This window comes from Dermacentor albipictus, chromosome 8, assembly GCF_038994185.2.
Source record: "Dermacentor albipictus isolate Rhodes 1998 colony chromosome 8, USDA_Dalb.pri_finalv2, whole genome shotgun sequence".
Taxonomy (NCBI): domain Eukaryota; kingdom Metazoa; phylum Arthropoda; class Arachnida; order Ixodida; family Ixodidae; genus Dermacentor; species Dermacentor albipictus.
The window spans coordinates 106,386,369-106,405,147 of record NC_091828.1 but is presented as its reverse complement, the minus strand read 5'-3'; the positions used below and the strand labels follow the sequence as shown (position 1 = coordinate 106,405,147).

At 45.3% G+C, this 18,779-nt stretch overlaps 1 protein-coding gene across 1 annotated transcript in view; it reads left to right on the top strand.

Annotated features, from left to right (window-relative positions):
• Window positions 1-11,697, top strand: part of LOC139049298 (zinc finger protein 709-like) — a 56,124-nt gene extending 44,427 nt beyond the window's left edge. Inside the window, exons 5-6 of the mRNA XM_070524676.1 lie at window positions 525-731; window positions 10,503-11,697. Coding sequence (XP_070380777.1) covers window positions 525-731; window positions 10,503-11,557 — 1,262 coding nt within the window. The 3' untranslated portion in view covers window positions 11,558-11,697. The remainder of the gene's footprint in view (window positions 1-524; window positions 732-10,502) is intronic.
• Window positions 11,698-18,779: the final 7,082 nt, after the last annotated feature.

The window sequence follows — 18,779 nt, the reverse complement described above, 5'->3', positions numbered from 1 at the left end:
AAAATGAACTTTGGACTAGCAATATAATGTGTAGGGCAGGTAACTAATGGCCTATCGGGGTTACTGAATTGGGGCCAACGATACTGACGTGCAGTCGTGGACAGCAGACAGGTAGTGTGAGGAAATAGAAAATTTACTAGCACGAGATGGTATCATCTGGCGCAAGGCATGGGGTGACTGGAGATCCTAAAGCTGACATTAAATAGGCTCATGGCAATGACCTTAGGATGTTGCGGTAACTTTTCATTAGTTGGACTACACCAATAGCTTTAATATGCATGAGATGAAAAAGTATCTCAAATATGTTCTGCTGTCGTAAGCCTTCCACAAGAAAGAGGTTGCCCTGCTTTCGAGTATTGAATGTGGACTGTCCTTTGTAGCCTTTTAGGAATATTGTACTGGAAGGGTTATTTTGTGTTCCTTGGCTATGCATTGTGAAGTTCCCCTGTATTTATTCTATTGTATTTACCTCTTGCTCTTGGTGCTGTAACAGGACTGCAATCGCCCCACTTGTTTTTTTGTAGGCCTCACAAATGCGATGAGCCTAGCTGAAAGCATCACTGCCAAAATGGCATGCCACACCCCTTCAAAGGTTGTTGGTCAGGTCGATTTTGGCATGCAGTGCAGCTTGCGTCTGGCTGACAAGTCTGTCGGCTGCTCGTTGAAACCAGGGAGGGAGTCTAGGAGCGTCCAGACTACGGAGGCTGTGGAACAGTCAAGTGCCACCTCAGGTAGGCAGTGACTGGCACTTCTCTTACATTCGCTTGCTTGTGTGAGTGTGGTAAGTGGCCAAGTCTGCCTAGCTTGGCACGACTTGCTCAAGTGTGTGTGACGTACTGCTGAGGACAAATTAGCAGGTTTTTTATTCTTGTCTGAATACTGATTGAGGCAAAATGCAAAAATAATGCTCTGCTGAGCACATTGAAGCACCTTAGATTGCATAGCCTAATGCAGAGCATTCTTGACCTGGTGTTGTAGCTCTTACATTGCTTTATGATTAGCTTACACCCAGTGAGTCCGTTATGTAGAGATTGGTGTATGAGTGTAAGAACATGAATGTAGATCAATGCGGATCAGTAGACCTCTGTATTTAATAAATAAAGGGAAAATCAGACATCCACCCATTCGTAGCAATTGCTACGAAGGAAACCCATATGGCTTCCTCGAACGAAAGCCTCAGAGTTAAAGAAAAATTCGTCCTGCTCCGAGACTCAAACCCGGGAGCACTACCTTTCCGGGACAGCCGCTCTACCATTTGACCTAACCAGGCAGCTAGCAGATGGCACGGCGTAGTCGAATTTGTCGACAACACGAGACAAAGGCAAGTGTTTGACGTAGTAGTTCTGCGGAAACCCGCAAGGTAGAGAGAAGTAATTAATGAAGGGAAAACCAGACCTCTACCCATTCGTAGCAATTGCTACAAAGGAAACCCATACAGGTTCCTCGAAAGAAAAGCCTGTTCGTTTTTCTGCGAAACATAAGATAGGTCGCATATGCCCGTTAGTTGATAATTTGCTGAAGGATAAGCAATTGAAGGGAAAATGCGATGTCAAACATGTGAAGAGGTACATGTCTTTTGCTACGCAGCTTGTGTATACCATTCCATTATCTTGTGGTCGAGAGTACTTGGGACAAACGAAGCGATGTGTGAATGTTCGACTTCGGGAGCGTGAGCTATCTCTTCAAGGGGTGGCGCCACTTGATCTACCGGAGCACTGCGAGTCGTGCGGTTGTCGCCCCGAATTAAAAAAAAAACTAGTGTCATATTTAAACACGGGAAAAAACAAGGGAAATCGCCTAAGCTCGCAATATAAAGATTAGGGACAAAGCGTGTATCAGTGAACCGTCTATCACTCTTAATGACAAGGAACTGCATTACCTATGTCAATTTTGATTATGCGTCAGTTTGTCACAGTTGCCTTGATGCATCTCTGTATCTTGTGCATGTCATGGTTATCAAATGGCACCTATATATATGTTAGACATATCTTCAATAAAATATCAGTTGAGAGTCAGCATTGTGTCGTCGTTTTATACCTTCTGTTGTCCTTGTCTTGTGTTGCGCTGTAACAAACCTTACTATGAATGTGGAAGTGGGTTTGCACAAGGCTCACTCTACAAGTGATGGTCAGGGAAGGGCACGATGTTCCTCCACTCCGCAATGCGCAAAGGCGCTTGGGTAGGCTTCATTGACTCTGATGCTGCGCAGACAAGGCTCCAGAGTCAGATTGCCAACAAGCACGGGTTTATTCAACCAAGGTAGAGCACAGTATGACAGTCACTGCTGTTATGGGCAAAGGCTGAATGCAAGACTGATCGAGTATGTGCGGCCGCTGCGCTAGGGCTAACTAACTGGGAAGTGGTCCACCAAGCGTGAAAACGAGAAATTTTGGAAGAAAAGGTCCTTGTAACCAGCTCGTTGTGGGCCTGTGAGCATCATCCGTGGCAATGAAGCACTCAGCGGAAGGGAGCTTGGGTGGAGAGGGTGCCCGGGGACCACCACTCGGGAGGCCGATTGAAGCGCGTCTTGGTGACACTAGCTCGCGCGGTGATTCGACTCTGGGAGGGAGAAGCACAGTTTGCGCAGGAAATTAGCTTCAGCGCACTAGCTGTGTCAGCCATGTAACTGTTACGGTGGCAGTTCCCGGAGATCAAGCTAAACACAGGGCGGGAACTGGGGGACGAGGTGCGGAAAGACACCTCATTCCCCACATCATTTCTTGACCGAAAGGCTCACCTTTATCGATTGGCAGAGGTATTTTCCGCGAACTACACCACAGAGTCCGCTACCGCCAAAGGCGCCAATGACTCAACGTTAGAGAACTTAAAGGGACACTAAAGGTTACTTAAGTCAATGTGGACTGTTGAAATACCATCCCAGAAACCTCGAAACGCTTGTATCGTGCTAAGGAGAGACTTACTTTAAGAGAAAATGCGTTCTGAAGCGTCCGCGTACCTCTAGCGCAGTTCAAATCGCCCGCCCTCCGATCGAGGAGTACTGACATCATGGTCTCATAGTGATTTGGCGCCATCGGTGAGTAGAACGGCGTCCGCAGACGGCGCTACGGCTTTTCTGTGCAAAACACAAACGTACGGCCAGAAACAGAGCCAAGACAGAGCCGAGAGCAGAGCGAAAGCAGGAATATGGTGGCTAGCGGAAGGAGAAACGCGCGACCATGGGGCTCTTGCATTGCCCAGGGGGCGCTGCGACAAAGGTGCTAAAAAGCACCCTCTGTCCTAAAATGGGTCGTACCAAGCTCGGTCGTCTGCTTCGGAAAGCACGTTTACAATATGGACCCGCCACTTTCGGTTGTGTTGTAGCACGGCCTGCTGTGTATATCTGGCGCCTAAGATTTTTTCAGGGGTGGCACGCTGCGTAAAGGCAAGAAATTATGCAGCGACGAATAAGTGTACGCCGTTCAAGAATTAGGCGGCGAAGCTTTAGCACGGTGTCAATCGCAAGTGAAGCGAGTCGCGTACGAAGTGGAACTACAGGTAAGGTTTGCACGCTAGCTGCTAGATTCAGGCGCACAAAGGCGAGGAAATGCGTGCTATAAATGAATCCACAGCAGCGATAAGCAGACATCATGAGTGCGGAACTGCTCGAGCACACGACGGTACGCGCCGCGATGTACGAACCGCTCGAGCGCACGATCATATGCGCCGCGACGGCAGCGGTCTTTCAACATGCCGCCAAACGGTGGGCCTCCTGCAGTCTTTGTTGACTGCATGCCGCTAAACTGATCCAATGGATATGAGCTCGCACATGCGTGCGAATCGCGCTGTAGCGCGAGCTTGTGCGCTGCTCGCTTGATGTAGCTTTTAATGACAGCGCTCGAACATCGATGTGCTGCAATCAATACTGCCTTGCTGCGCTGCCTCAACGTGCTGGCTTGAGATCAAGTATGAGCGCATTTAACTCTCTTAACCTGTGCTGCTCGTAGTGGAGTAGTGAATTGTCATCGAATGAGCCCGACCATTTGTGCTCATTTGCACACACTTCACCACTTCGCATCGGTCGAATTGTTAATTGTCGCTGTGGCCGGGTCTCGAATCGTGAATTACCAGCCATGCCTACTGCTATGTCGATCTGCTGTCGGGATTGTAGGTGCAAAAGACCGAAATTTCGAACGCAGATAATCAAGCAAGCTTGAAGACAGGCGAAGCAGTCAGCATGGCACGAAGTTTCGCTTACTCAGCGTGACGAACTGCAGCTATGCAGTGCGCCACACGCTCCACTTCGTGAGGCCTTAAAGGAAAACGGTAGAATCTGATGTTGGGATTCAGGCCTTCTTGTTCATGGCAGCCCACGACGCAGAAGTAATGACGGTGACGCCTTTTTAAGGCTGGGCTAGGTCTCTCCGGATTGGCATCACCGATTCCTTCTGCTCCCATCATTACGTCCTACGGTACACGGAGAGTCCGTTTTCGTTAAACTATAGGCTGCAGCGAGCTCGCAGCGTGGTCGGCGTGGTCTGTGAGGAGTGACGAGCCTTTTCGCACTCGCAACACGGCATAAAACAGTGCGAATCGAGGCAAAACTCAGCCTAGAAACGTGCTTCGCCACAGCCAGGGCGACCCAAGCTGGTACGCCCAGATGTCGTTTCCCGCACCGCCACCAGGCGCCGCTACTATACCTCAAACTCCAGCGCAAGACGCCCATAAGCTGGTACTTCATTCTATGACGCAAACTTCGCCGCTCGCCGCAATGGACCCTGACACCGACAGATTGGCTCGCGATGGTGGGCTCAACTTCAGCGATTTGAGCACTGACGAGCGCGACCTGCTGCTGAGGGCTCGCGCTGCCGGCGTTGTTGCGTACTACGACGGTGGCCTCGACACCGGCTCTGCGGAGTGGGAAAGCAACGAGGGCTTCCCTCGACATCACATGGACCTGGCATTCTCGCTGCTTGTTCCAAATGAAAGTTTCGCGAGCCAGCAGAACCCTCACAGCACGACGCGATAACCAAACTACGGAAACTCCAAAGCATACGCGGCGCAGAGTCGAGCGCGCAGAGTCGAGCGAAAACGAAACCTTTCGAACACCCATATTACTGAAGGGTAACGTCAAAATGTTATTTTTTTACTTTGAATCGAATAGACGTAAACAAGTAGCATTTTTTCCCGTCTTATAATCGAATGAAATGATATTTTTAATACGAGTAGTTGAGTATTAGTAACACAAATTATGAGGAGTGCTTTCGTCATCGGGCTAGTACCGGAATGTCGCTGGGGGGTCTCAAATCATGTCATGCATTTACCTCAATTTCTCGGTTACTAAAGCTCTGTTCGCGATTATATTGACGCCTTAGACGTTCTAGAACATTGCTCTACCACTTCAACTTGAGTTTCTGGTAACCTTTAGTGTCCCTTTAAGTCAAGTTTGATCGGAAGTGCTGCGGTGCTGTCATGATGTACAGCAGATCGTCATGCTGGTGTAGCAGCGGAAATCCTCCTGGCCCCTAAGTCGAGAACAAGAATGACATGGACGACCTGCTATTGATGAACTGGTCTGAAAAGAAAAGGAAACAAACCCCTCTAACAACTCTGCGGTTGCTCGGACACTGTCACGTGATTGCTGGGCTTCCCTTCCAGCCTGACGGGACGCCAGTAGCAACCGCAGTCGCCACCGCAGCGAGCATGTCAGCCTGTTGCAGACTCGGGAAGTAACAAAGAGAGCAGGTACAACTTGCGCTGATTCAACTGCCCGCACCTGAAGAACTTTGTAAGGACAATGCTCTTAAAGAAGCCACTAAGAAAATCTGGACAATGTCAATGACTTCCTCATCCACAGCTAACTGAACAACATCAAATAGAAGGAGCACTCATAATCGACCGACTCATCCATTTCCTCACACGTAGCAGCGTGTTGTGAACAGACCAAGTGTGACATAACCATTTGCACAGGCCAGGCAAAACGGGGTTCCATTAGAGCAGCCGCACCGAGCAATTATAACTTATAATCATGCAGTCGCTTCATTCCTTACAGACCTGTTGGGCATTTCATTCTTTGTTTTCACGTTTTTACTGCTTCGCACCATACGCCTTTTCAAGAAACTTATAATACGAAAAGGTAAAATCGGCCACCATTCTCTGAACATACGAGACTTGCGAAATAGTCCTGTACGCATCACAGCTGCCCTCTGTACTGCAAAGCACCATCAATGCTGTGTTCACTTGTCATCTCTATGGACTTAAGCATATGAGATCCTACATGACATAATTTAATAACCCTGTTAACGACTGTTCATGTGAGACCCTTACAGTGAAGGATTGTAAATGCCAACAACACAGAGCTGTGCGAAATCAATGCTTGTCATTAATGATTAGCTGATATTCTTTATATTCTTCAGCTAACCGCTCGTGTATTGACACTTTGTTCTACTCAACAGTAGCATGTAGAAGTAAATACTATCACGGTGAGAAGGTTATTAATATATACTACTGGCCCAAACTACTCAGTTCCTAATTCTCATAATTCAATCACCTTTTAAACGACCTTTCACTTTATGTCCTTGACGCTGTGATTTGCAAGTAGTTGGGAAAATCGAAGTGAACATAATCACTAGTGAGCACCACTGTTTCGACCACATCTGCAATATTAAATAAAGTTTCTGAACAAACATGCCCATACGTGTGGCAAAATGAATAAATGATGGCCACCGCTGTCTTACCCAACAAACTGTTTCGAGATCACTAGTGACTAATTCTTAGCATCTCCCACTTATTAATTTTGAATTGCCATTCGAATTACTTATCATTTGACCTCGTTGACACTAACAGTAAGAGAATACTGAACTGAGCTTATAGCTAGTGGTCACTAAACATTCTTCATTATCAGGTAGCAGTGGTTGCAGAAGTGCTTATTTAATGACATTTTGATAGATATACGATAGGACAGGCCGCCATTGGAATATGAACCTGGCAATGTTTAACGCTAGAACGTTAGCTAGTGAGGCGAGTCTAGCAGTGCTATTGGAGGAATTAGAGGGCAGTAAATGGGATATAATAGGGCTCAGTGAAGTTAGGAGGCCAAAAGAAGCATATACAGTGCTAAAAAGCGGGCACGTCCTGTGCTACCGGGGCTTAGCGGAGAGAAGAGAACTAGGCGTCGGATTCCTGATTTATAAGAATATAGCTGGTAACATACAGGAATTATATAGCATTAACGAGAGGGTGGCAGGCCTTGTTGTGAAACTTAACAAGAGGTACAAAATGTAGATTGTACAGGTCTACGCCCCTACATCCAGTCATGGTGACCAGGAAATCGAAAGCTTCTATGAAGACGCGGAATCGGCGATGGGTAGAGTGAAAACCAAATACACTATACTAATGGGCGACTTTAATGCCAAGGTAGGCAAGAAGCAGGCTGGAGACAAGGCAGTAGGGGAATATGGCATAGGCACTAGGAATATCAGGGGAGAGTTATTAGTAGAGTTTGCAGAACAGAATAATAGGAGGATAATGAATACCTTTTTCCGCAAGAGGGATAGCCGAAAGTGGACGTGGAGGAGCCCGAACAGCGAGACTAGAAATGAAATAGACTTCATACTATGCGCTAACCCTGGCATCATACAAGATGTGGACGTGCTCGGCAAGGTGCGCTGCAGTGACGACAGAATGGTAAGAACTCGAATTAGCCTAGACCTAAGAAGGGAACGGAAGAAACTGGTACATAAGAAGCCGATCAATGAGTTAGCGGTAAGAGGGAAAATAGAGCAATTCCAAATCAAGCTACAGAACAGGTATTCGGCTTTAACTCAGGAAGAGGACCTTAGTGTTGAAGCAATGAACGACAATCTTGTGGGCATCATTAAGGAGTGTGCAATGTAAGTCGGTGGCAACCCCGTTAGGCAGGATACCAGTAAACTATCGCAGGAGACGAAAGATCTGATCAAGAAACCCCAATGTATGAAATCCTCTAACCCTACAGCTAGAATAGAACTGGCAGAACTTTCGAAGTTAATCAACAAGCGTAAGACAGCTGACATAAGGAAGTATAATATGGAGAGAATTGAACATGCTCTCAGGAACGGAGGAAGCCTAAAAACAGTGAAGAAGCAACTAGGAATTGGCAGGAATCAGACGTATGCGTTAAGAGACAAATCCGGCAATATCATTACTAACATGGATGAGATAGTTCAAGTGGCTGAGGAGTTCTATAGAGATTTATACAGTACCAGTTGTGCCCACAACGATAATGGAAGAGAAAATAGTCTACAGGAATTCGAAATCCCACAGGTAACGCCGGAAGAAGTAAAGAAAGCTTTAGGAGATATGCAAAGGGGGAAGGCAGGTGGGGAGGATCAGGTAACAGCAGATTTGTTGAAGGATGGTGGGCAGATTGTTCTAGAGAAACTGGCCACCCTGTATATGCAATGCCTCATGACGTCGAGCGTACCGGAATCTTGGAAAAACGCTAACATAATCCTAATCCATAAGAAAGGGGACGCCAAAGACTTGAAAAATTATAGACCGATCAGCTTAGTGTCCGTTGCCTACAAACTATTTACTAAGGTAATCGCAAATAGGATCAGGAACACCTTAGACTTCTGTCAAGCAAAGGACCAGGCAGGATTCCGTAAAGCTTACTCAACAATAGATCATATTCACACTATCAATCAGGTGATAGAGAAATGTGCGGAATATAACCAACCCTTATATATAGCTCTCATTGATTACGAGAAAGCGTTTGATTCTGTCGAAACCTCAGCAGTCATGGAGGCATTACGGAACCAGGGTGTAGATGAGCCGTATGTAAAAATACTGGAAGATATCTATAGCGGCTCCATAGCCACCGTAGTCCTCCACAAAGAAAGCAACAAAATCCCAATAAAGAAAGGCGTCAGACAGGGAGATACGATCTCTCCAATGCTATTCACAGCATGTTTGCAGGAGGTATTCAGAGACCTGGATTGGGAAGAATTGGGGATAAAAGTTAATGGAGAATACCTTAGTAACTTGCGATTCGCTGATGATATTGCCTTGCTTAGTAACTCAGGGGACCAATTGCAATGCATGCTCAATGACCTGGAGAGGCAAAGCAGAAGAGTGGGTCTAAAAATTAATCTGCAGAAAACTAAAGTAATGTTTAACAGTCTCGGAAGAGAACAGCAATTTACAATAGGTAGCCAGGCACTGGAAGTGGTACGGGAATAGATCTACTTAGGGCAGGTAGTGACGGCGGATCCGGATCATGAGAAGGAAATAATCAGAAGAATAAGAATGGGCTGGGGTGCGTTTGGCAGGCATTCTCAGATAATGAACAGCAGGTTGCCATTATCCGTCAAGAGAAAAGTGTATAATAGCTGTGTCTTACCAGTACTCACCTACGGGGCAGAAACCTGGAGGCTTACGAAAAGGGTTCTACTCAAATTGAGGACGACGCAACGAGCTATGGAAAGAAGAATGATAGGTGTAACGTTAAGGGATAAGAAAATAGCAGATTAGGTGAGGGAACAAACGCGAGTTAATGACATCTTAGTTAAAATCAAGAAAAAGAAATGGCCATGTGGAGGACATAAAATGAGGAGGGAAGATAACCGATGGTCATTAAGGGTTACGGAATGGATTCCAAGGGAAGGGAAGCGCAGCAGGGGGCGCGCAGAAAGTTGGGTGGCGGATGAGATTAAAAAGTTTGCAGGGACAACATGGCCACAATTAGTACACGACCGGGATAGTTGGAAAAGTATGGGAGAGTCCTTTGCTCTGCAGTGGGCATAACCAGACTGCTGCTGCTGCTGATGACGATGAATAGTGCACAAGGCACTGGCAAAGTATAACTTGGGTCATGATAAGCCATGCTTAATGGCCCAGCACCAGTCTCTGAAAACAGTAAAGCAGTCACTGGCTGAAGATACTACGTGGACAACTCGTTTATCTCCAAATGGATGCTGGTATTGTAAACATATGAGGGTTGTATGCAGTTATTTTCATGCGTTATATGCACACATTATTTTTTTCCTTCTGGGCTTTTCTGAAAGAGGATGCGGGTTGTACATATTTATGGGTTATATGGGGAAAGATACATTATTTCCTAGCCAGCTCCTTGCAATCTCAACTTACGAAAACATTGCCAAAGTTCAGTGTGTGATCAAGTGGAAACCACTCATGAAGTCTCATACGAGACAAATTTTTTGTGCCAGAAAATCGCAACAACTTTTGCAAGTGCCAAATATGGTCTCCGGGCCTCAAGTGCTCATTGAGGATAAAAGAGCAAGCTTGGTCCTAGCATTCTTAGTCTTCTGTAAGAGTTTGGGATTTTTTAGCTTTCTGAAACAATATTTTTTATAAGTGGACTTGACAAACGGTGACATGAATAATTCAAATGCAGAAGTATTGAGTAAAATAAAAAGGGCCATTAGAAGCTTTTTATTTCATCCTACTTAAGATCACCTAGATCTCCTAAATAAATAAAAATCAGGTTGTTATTAAATTTACCATCTGTCTTCTTTTTTCGCATTTCATAATAACTCTTAAGTGCTTTTGTCTTATTTGTGCAGCTTCGAGGCCTTGTATTTCTCCATCCACTGCCAAATGTGACAACTCAAGGCAAGGATGCTTCCACCGATGTCACCTGTGTGACTATAAGGCTAATGAATTATTTCTTCTGGAAGCACATGCCAGTGTCCATACTGCCGAGAAGCCGTTTGAGTGCCCTTCATGTTCTCAGAGCTTCTCAAGCAAGGGTCACCTGCAAGCCCATGTGATCAACACACACACCGGTGAGAAGCCATATCAGTGCCCTTCATGCTCTCAGGGCTTCTTCTACAGATCCCACTTAAACAATCACCTGCGCAGCCACACTGGTGAGAAGCCATATCACTGCCCTTCATGTTCTCGGAGCTTCTCACGCAAGGGTAGCCTGAGTGCCCATGTGATCACCCACAACGGCGAGAAGCCATATCAGTGCGCTTCATGCTCTCAGGGCTTTTTATACAGATCACACTTCAACAATCACCTGCGGAGCCACACAGGCGAGAAGCCATATCAGTGCCCTTCATGCTCTCAGAGCTTCTCACGAAAGGGCAAGCTCAATCAGCACCTGCGCATCCACACAGGCGAGAAGCCTTTTAAGTGCCCTTCATGCTCTCAGAGCTTCTCTCTCAAGGCCTACCTGAATGCCCACCTGCGCACCCATACAGGCGAGAAGTCGTATCAGTGCCCTTCATGCTCTCGGAGCTTCTCACACAAGGGTCACCTCAAAGTCCATATGCGCACCCACACAGGTGAAAAGCCATATCATTGCCCTTCATGTTCTCAGAGCTTCTCGGTAAAGAGCCACCTGGAAACCCACCTGCGCACCCACACAGGCGAGAAGCCATATCAGTGCCCTTCATGCTCTCAGCGCTTCTCACGCAAGTGTCACATGAAAGTGCATATGCGCACCCACACAGGCGAGAAGCCATATCAGTGCCCTTCATGCTCTAAGAGATTCTCATTAAAGTGCAGCCTTAGGAAACACATGAGGCAAGAAGCCATTTCAGTGCCCACTCAGCCTTCAGAGATTCTCATTGCAGAATGCCCTGAAGACACACCAGTGCATTCATACAGGTGACTGGCCACATAGTTTCACCATCTTCTCCAGGTCCTCATCACTTGAACAGACTTAAAGGAGCACAGCAACATGATACTGTAGGGTAGGTCAACAAGCTCGTTGAACTAGAGTCTGAATTAAAAATCTATGTATGTGCAACATGTTACGTATTGTTCTACAGCATCAGGTAGCACAAGTGTCACCACATGCTCCTAAGCGGAAGCTCTTGCTCGGGCCTCACTCCGATGCCGCCTATATAGATGCATGTGAAATGCAGTAATGCTTTTCTGAGATAACCAGTGGGCCGATTATAAGGAAATTTCTTACATCTGAGAGGTAAGATTGAATTCTGGCGACTGCTGGAAGCAGATTTTTGGTTGAAGGCCTGAATGTTATAACAGGAATTTACAAAGATCGTTCAGCTTGAAAAAAAATTGAAGCAATATGTTTAGATTGTGAGTCACTAAACACCAAAAGTATTCCTGAATCAGTCAGTGCTGGAGCAATAGCCACGTGCTCAACAACCCCCAGCTCTTTTGTAGAAAAAGGAACGGCATTTTGAACGCTCCCTGTGCCATCTACCACCACCACCGAATAAGCATCTTTCCAATTAATCCATGCCGCGTCAACAAACGCAGCCTCCTCCTGTTCCTTTGCCTCTTACAACAAAGCCCTGTCTCTCGCCACCGCCTCCCTAAATTGTGCACAGGGTGCACATTCCGCAAAAATGGACAAACCATGATATTGGTCCTAAGGTTTACATTCAACTCGTGTAGCTGTGCCTCATCGCACAACACAGCCACCGATTCTCCAATTGACTCTTAAGATGTATCTACCTGCTGGTACACCTAGCAACTGCTCTTTTTATGCCGTACCCTGAGCCTCGGCAATTTCATCTAAAGCATTATGCAAACCCAGTCGCAACAACATATCATTTGACATACTCACAGGTAGACCAAGCGCCACTTTAACAGCTTTTCTGATTAAACCTTCCAATTATCTTCCTCCCCCCTGTTCCAGTTTAGCATAGCTGTCACATACGAGAAATGACGCAGAATAAATGCGGCAACTAACTGCATCGCACCTTCTCCTAAACCCCTATGCTTATTAGAGATCCTTCTGATAAGTATTACGGTCTGCTCCGTCTTCTTGGTAATACGCTGAATGTTTCTATTGTTCGATTCATTCGCTTCAACTACCAAACCCAGGACCCTGATTGCCTCAACTTTAGGTATCAACAACCCTTCACAAGTGTAGATTATAATGCAAGGCTCAACTTCTGGTACCCAGTCCTTCGGCCTACCACCTAGCTTCTTAGATTTGAAGATCAATGACTCCCAAATTTTTAGTGGAGCACTTGAGCCACATAAGACCCAAATACCCTTCTGTAAGCGTTACCACCTCCTGCAGCCTAGCATCAAGCTCTCTATCACTACCACCGACACTCCATATAGTAACGTCATCCGTGTAGATGGGATAGCCAATACCCTGCACGGTGTCCAGTGTATTAGCCAACTTCGATATCATCAGAATATAACATTGGCGAGAGTACAGATACCTGCGGCGTACCATAGCAACCCAATTTAAAACTTCCAACTTTGTCACCCTTAACCTGAGACATGTTATTCTATATCCTTCTCAGGCCACCAGAAGTCACAGAGACCAAAAGCTGACATGCCACACCACTACTACTGCACGATATTTCGCCAACAAATACTGAAACTACTGTAGAAACATCATACGGATCATACCTTCGCACGGCATCACTTGGCGCCATGTGGCATGTTGTATCTCTGGGCCATGCCGATGGCCGGTGGTATGATCCGTATGATGTCTCCACAGTAGGTTCAGTACTTGTTGGCGAAAAGTTGTGCTGTAGTAGTGGTGTGGCATGTTGGCTTTTGGTCTCGGTCAACTCTGGTGGTCTGAGACCCGTATTTCTGAAGAATTCAGTGGTGCTGACGATCGAAATGTTCAAGTGGCGTAGCGCCTTGGCAGTGCAATTTGCGAACCGGCACTGTGCAGCAGCATCGCTGTGTTCGCTCTTTTCGGAAGCATGATCACATCACACATGCACCTTTATTTGGCGGGCGTTGTGGGCGGGGGTATTGTACGTGTTTTTCAACGACTTACGTGAGTAATATTGTTCGCTCACAACTTTTCACACGTCCTTGAAATGGGGCAGCGCATGTTTTCAATCGTGTTCAGCGCTAATGCGCATCCGTGACTTCATGCAATTTACTTTTATCATGGGCTCTACCACAATTATCGCATAGTGCTGTAAACATAACGGAGCTTTAGTGACACCACATGGTCTGCCAGAAATCCACGAACTAAAATGCAGAGTAGATGTTTCATATTATTGGTACTCAGGGCGCGATACACACAGTGAAGTGGAGCTTAATTGTGCCTTGTGATGTTTAGCTGCATCTCTGCCCGCTTTTCGCGCTCTTACATTTAGCAATGGCACGCAGGGTTCTATGCAAAGTTGGGATGAATGAATGTGTATATGCATCTGCAATAACTTCACCGCAACACATTTGTGTAATGCGATGAAGGAAACAGTGTATTGCGGTGACGGGATGTATGGCAGCCCTTGTTCCAGCTTTGATGTCCCTGTTGCCCTGAAAATACTGCTCCGCCCGCTTTACTATAATCTCAGGTACTCTCGAACTCTCTATTTGCCGGTATTTTTATTTTGACATACTGAATGGTCCCACCGCAATACTTATATGTAGTGAGGTGAAGCTCATTAAAGTTGCCAAATGCTTTCACAGTGTCAGACCTAACAATTTTAGAATGACATGGCCAATACAACAGCCAAGACCTTCACTTGAACAATTTTATTGGGACTGTCAAACTAATCTTACAGCACAGAAAAACAATGTAACCACCTCAAGAGTTGACCAGTAATACTGGAAAGCACAAGTCTAGTGACCAAGGGTGTGGTGAAGTGCTTTAAACACTCAACTGAAATGCCTTAAGTGCGTCAATATTTCTAGCATATTGATGCAGATTCATCAGACTTACTGTGATATTGGTTGCTTTACAATGAAAATAATAGTATTGGATAAGAGGATGCAAGCAACTCATGACTCATACAACCTGAACACTACGCCGTCGTGAGAGCATCTGCTTAGCTCATTGCCACATTTTGTGAAAAAAGCAATGATCATGCAGTTAGAGTTGCCTGTCCTAATATTACTCCAAGAATTATTGAAACCATTCATTTTTTAAGCACTAAGCATGTCATGCCCAACTAAAATATTAGCCAAGCAATAAGCTACTAGAAGTAGCTAAAAAATCTGCAGTCTTCTGAAGTCAACTTGATTAGCAGCTCCTAAAATTGGCTATTATCGAATGAGGACAGGGAAAGAACAGTTTGAATAAACATATGTCTGATCAGAAAGTTGTGGTAGTGTGCTGCAGGCTAAGGCAGTGAATGCAAGCCATTTTGGCGTTCCTCTACCTCTGTCCCAAAACCAGGCACCGCAGCCGAGGCGACTTCACTTGGCTTTGACATCTTCAAGTTCGCTTTCCTGAGCACGGAATACTAGGTCAGGGTGAGCTGAATGCACACCACCCACATTGGAAATGCAAGGTGGCCAAGAAGATGCCATCTTGACGAAGCAGACACCACAGACCTCAAATTAACCAATGACACCATCTGTCGCAACTGCCACACACACCTTCCATTAAAACCAGAAGGGCAGTACACTTGCCTAGCATGGGCAACTGGGGGTTTCATTCAGAAAGTCAGTGTGACTCTGGCCCAAGAGGCAGCGACCATTATCCTATATAACACTTGATGTCGGGGTGAAAATGTGCCACATTCACACAATCAGGGTTTCAGGCTGGGACCACTTCCGTGATGCACTTGAGTGTGCAGAATGTGAAGGTGTTGAAGGATCGCTAGCAACACGCATCCTTTGCACACTCCAAAGAGCGACATGCGAACTAGAGCTTACTGGGGCAGCATCCAGCCCTGACAAGCAGCTGCTGCAACTTTGGGGTTAGCAAGCCAAGTTGCATACTTAAATTGTGGCTGCACACAACAAACCCTGATCGATGTTCTGCACAAGCCTGAGCAGGCAAGATGTCATGCTAAGAAATTTGCCAGAGACTAGTGGATGGACCACTGCGCGTCATTCCAACGTATAGGTCTCAGTAAGCTGCGGCACATTCTTGGCTATAACAGGATGAAGTACTGTAGTATTATTGAAAATGCGCTGCTCGATATTCAGTGCACATCTGAGAAATTTGAGGAACAAGCTGCAGATGCTTTCCCCGACCACCTCACAGTGACTGACCGTCACCAGAGTTGTACGCACCTTAATGACCACTTGCCAAGAAAGGAATGAAAAGCCTCTTTACGATGGCGGAACCTGTTGTTGCTCTCGAACATGTCAACACTTAAAGCGCACGTGGTAAAGATGTAGTCATCTTGCAGATGTTGAGGAATCTTGCCAAAACGAGGAAGCAAGCACTATTGCTTGTAATCAATGAAATCTGGAATATTGGAATTCCCCAAAGAGTGGAAACACACGGTCATGATGCCACTACAGAAACCAGGCAAGAAACCTGACACCACAGCCAACCTTTGATCAGTCTTCCTCACATTGACAGTGTACAAATTGACTGAAGAAATGTACCTCGCGAGGCTGAACTACCATATGGGAAACACAAGACTATTTCCACCTGTGCCAGATTGGTTTCTGGCCTAAGGTTGACACGTGTGACAATAGCCACTTTCTGCATTAAAGCATCACCAATACCAGCCGCTTTGGAGGAAAGATAGATGGGTTCTTAGTCACAGTCGAACCAAGAAGAATGTTGAGCACAGTCTGCAACGAGGAGGTACTGGTGGCTTTTCGTGAAGCCTGCCCAGGCATTAAGGTTACCAGTGTTGCCAAAGGCTCTTATGCAGCCAAATGTTTGAGATATGAAGTTACAGTAAACAGCCAAAGATATTTACCAACTGCACAAGTGGAAATGTAGGTAAAACCCAGACCAGCACATTTGGTTGCAGGAGTGATTTGCTGATGAGGTAAGAAGGTGACTTAACAGTTGGTGATAACATATACTGAATGCAAGTATGTGCAGTATGTACATGTACTGTTAAGCCGAAACAGATGAATTTCTTCCAAAGCAATATCAAAAGCTCATTTCTTTTTTTCAGGATGCCACTCATGTGCTTTAGGCAAGTGTGGACAGGGTTATATAAAGCTGCATATGCAAAATGATACTAGATACAGCTGTTAAGTGTAATGTTTTTTGTGGGCTAAATTCTGGCTCCTTGAACTCATTCGAGATCAATAACTGTAGCACCAAAGTAGTGGACCACTACTAGAACAAAGGCATGTAGTGTGCCCACCTCAATTCTTGTGCTTATGCCAGTCTTCTTTTTTAAAGCAATAGCTGCTGTGGGCTTATTCCCCTGGTTGTTTTGATGTGTACTGGTGGTGTCAATGGAATTCCCAAATTTCTTTCTAGAATAGTGCAAATAAAGTTCTCATTCTGCTGCGAGGATTCAAACATACGATCAAAAGATTGGCAGTCCACTATTCTATATTTGAGCCACTCTGCTGAAGGTACAGTCGTGGTAAATACTGATCCTGGAGAGTGCAATCAAGGCAACCGGTGCCATGATTGGCTAACACCTGCTCAATGTCTGCATACTGTATATAGAGCTGGCGTCCACACCTTCAATTTCTGACACATCACCTTCCCACTCGTGAAGGCAGTCCCATGTTAATTTTTCTTCTTGCATGTAATGACAGCGATTGAGTGCATCTTCTTCATTAATCTTGGCTTCTCCGATTTACTGGATGGAGCTGTTGGTATCTTGTTTTCCTCAAGCACAGCGCGAGACCTAGCAATGGGTAGCCCAAATATATATTTGAGAAAACCAGAACCAATTCAGCAGCAAGAAGCTAAAGGGTTTTGGTGGGGACCAGTGGCCAAGTCTGGATATGAAAGAGTAGTAAGAAAAGTCGAGTCTTTCAACTTCAGCACTGGGAGGCACAACTCCCACAAATAAATATGACTTGCACTTATTTTACTTCTCTAAAGGAGATTACCGACTTGCATTGGCAAGCGTTCACTTCAAACACCGCATGAAGCAACCTTCCTACGCATATTTCACCAACTGCTGCATCATTGTTCTGCATTATGAGTGAAACTGCAATTTTCTGTTTGCCACAACTTGCCCTATTTTGTGTTTTGCAGTAGGATGTTAGCAGTGCTATTAAGGCACATAAATACTCGAGAATAGTACTAGAGAAAAAAAAAACTGAATTAAGAAAGCAGTGGCTTTTTGTGCGTAGGCTATGCATACACCTGGTGCTCTCAGTCATTTCTTCCCTATCTGCTAAACTATTCTAAACAAGAAAAGCTTATACACAACTATTGTGCAGTCAGACCACAACTAAACCGGAGGTATCCTTGGTAAGCAAAGTATATTTATTTGGTGACATTTTCTGTGGCCCTGCTATTGGGCTTTCTTTCCTTCCGTTTCGGTTGCGCAGGTTCATTAAGAAGTGACGAGACAGTGTGACAATTCAAATAATTGAGAGATTTAACGAAACCTTTATTGGGTTATTTTTTCTTGGTTTCAGACTGTGCACTTCGCATTTTAACTTTTGCTTGTTTTTTATGTGTAGGGCATGTTAACATTTTTTACACCATGTCAGGTATGTGGTGCCATAGAGTTCTTGGATGAAGTCTTGCCCTTTCATTCTATACAATATGATGTCGTTTTTTTTGTGTCCAAGGCTGTTTTAGATTTGAGTGTGATTGTAGCATTTTGCCAAGTTTTGCCTCTGTCACCCAAGCTTGAAGGATTGCTACCCACTGCTGGTGGCATGACACATGTAACATGTTTTTTCAATAAAAAGGAAGTCTCACTTATCCTGTGCACTGATTGTGTTTTTGAATTACAATTTGTTGCCTATATTTGCTCTGTTGCATTTCAGATTAGGAAGGGCTATCATAATTGACATTATTTAACCATATTGCACAACATATGGATGATATGTACTTGCAATATATGGCCACCATAAATATAATAAATAGAAGTTAGTAATTCTATAATAGTGCCTTTGCAAAGTGGTGCAGCCACGAGTTGTGGCTATAAGGTATCAGCAGTGCAGGTAGCACTGCTTGTGCAGAGTATTGTTCAACTCTACTACTTTCAAACATAATTGTTTTTATGTGCATTTGTATAGCTCCAGTTCCTGTGAAC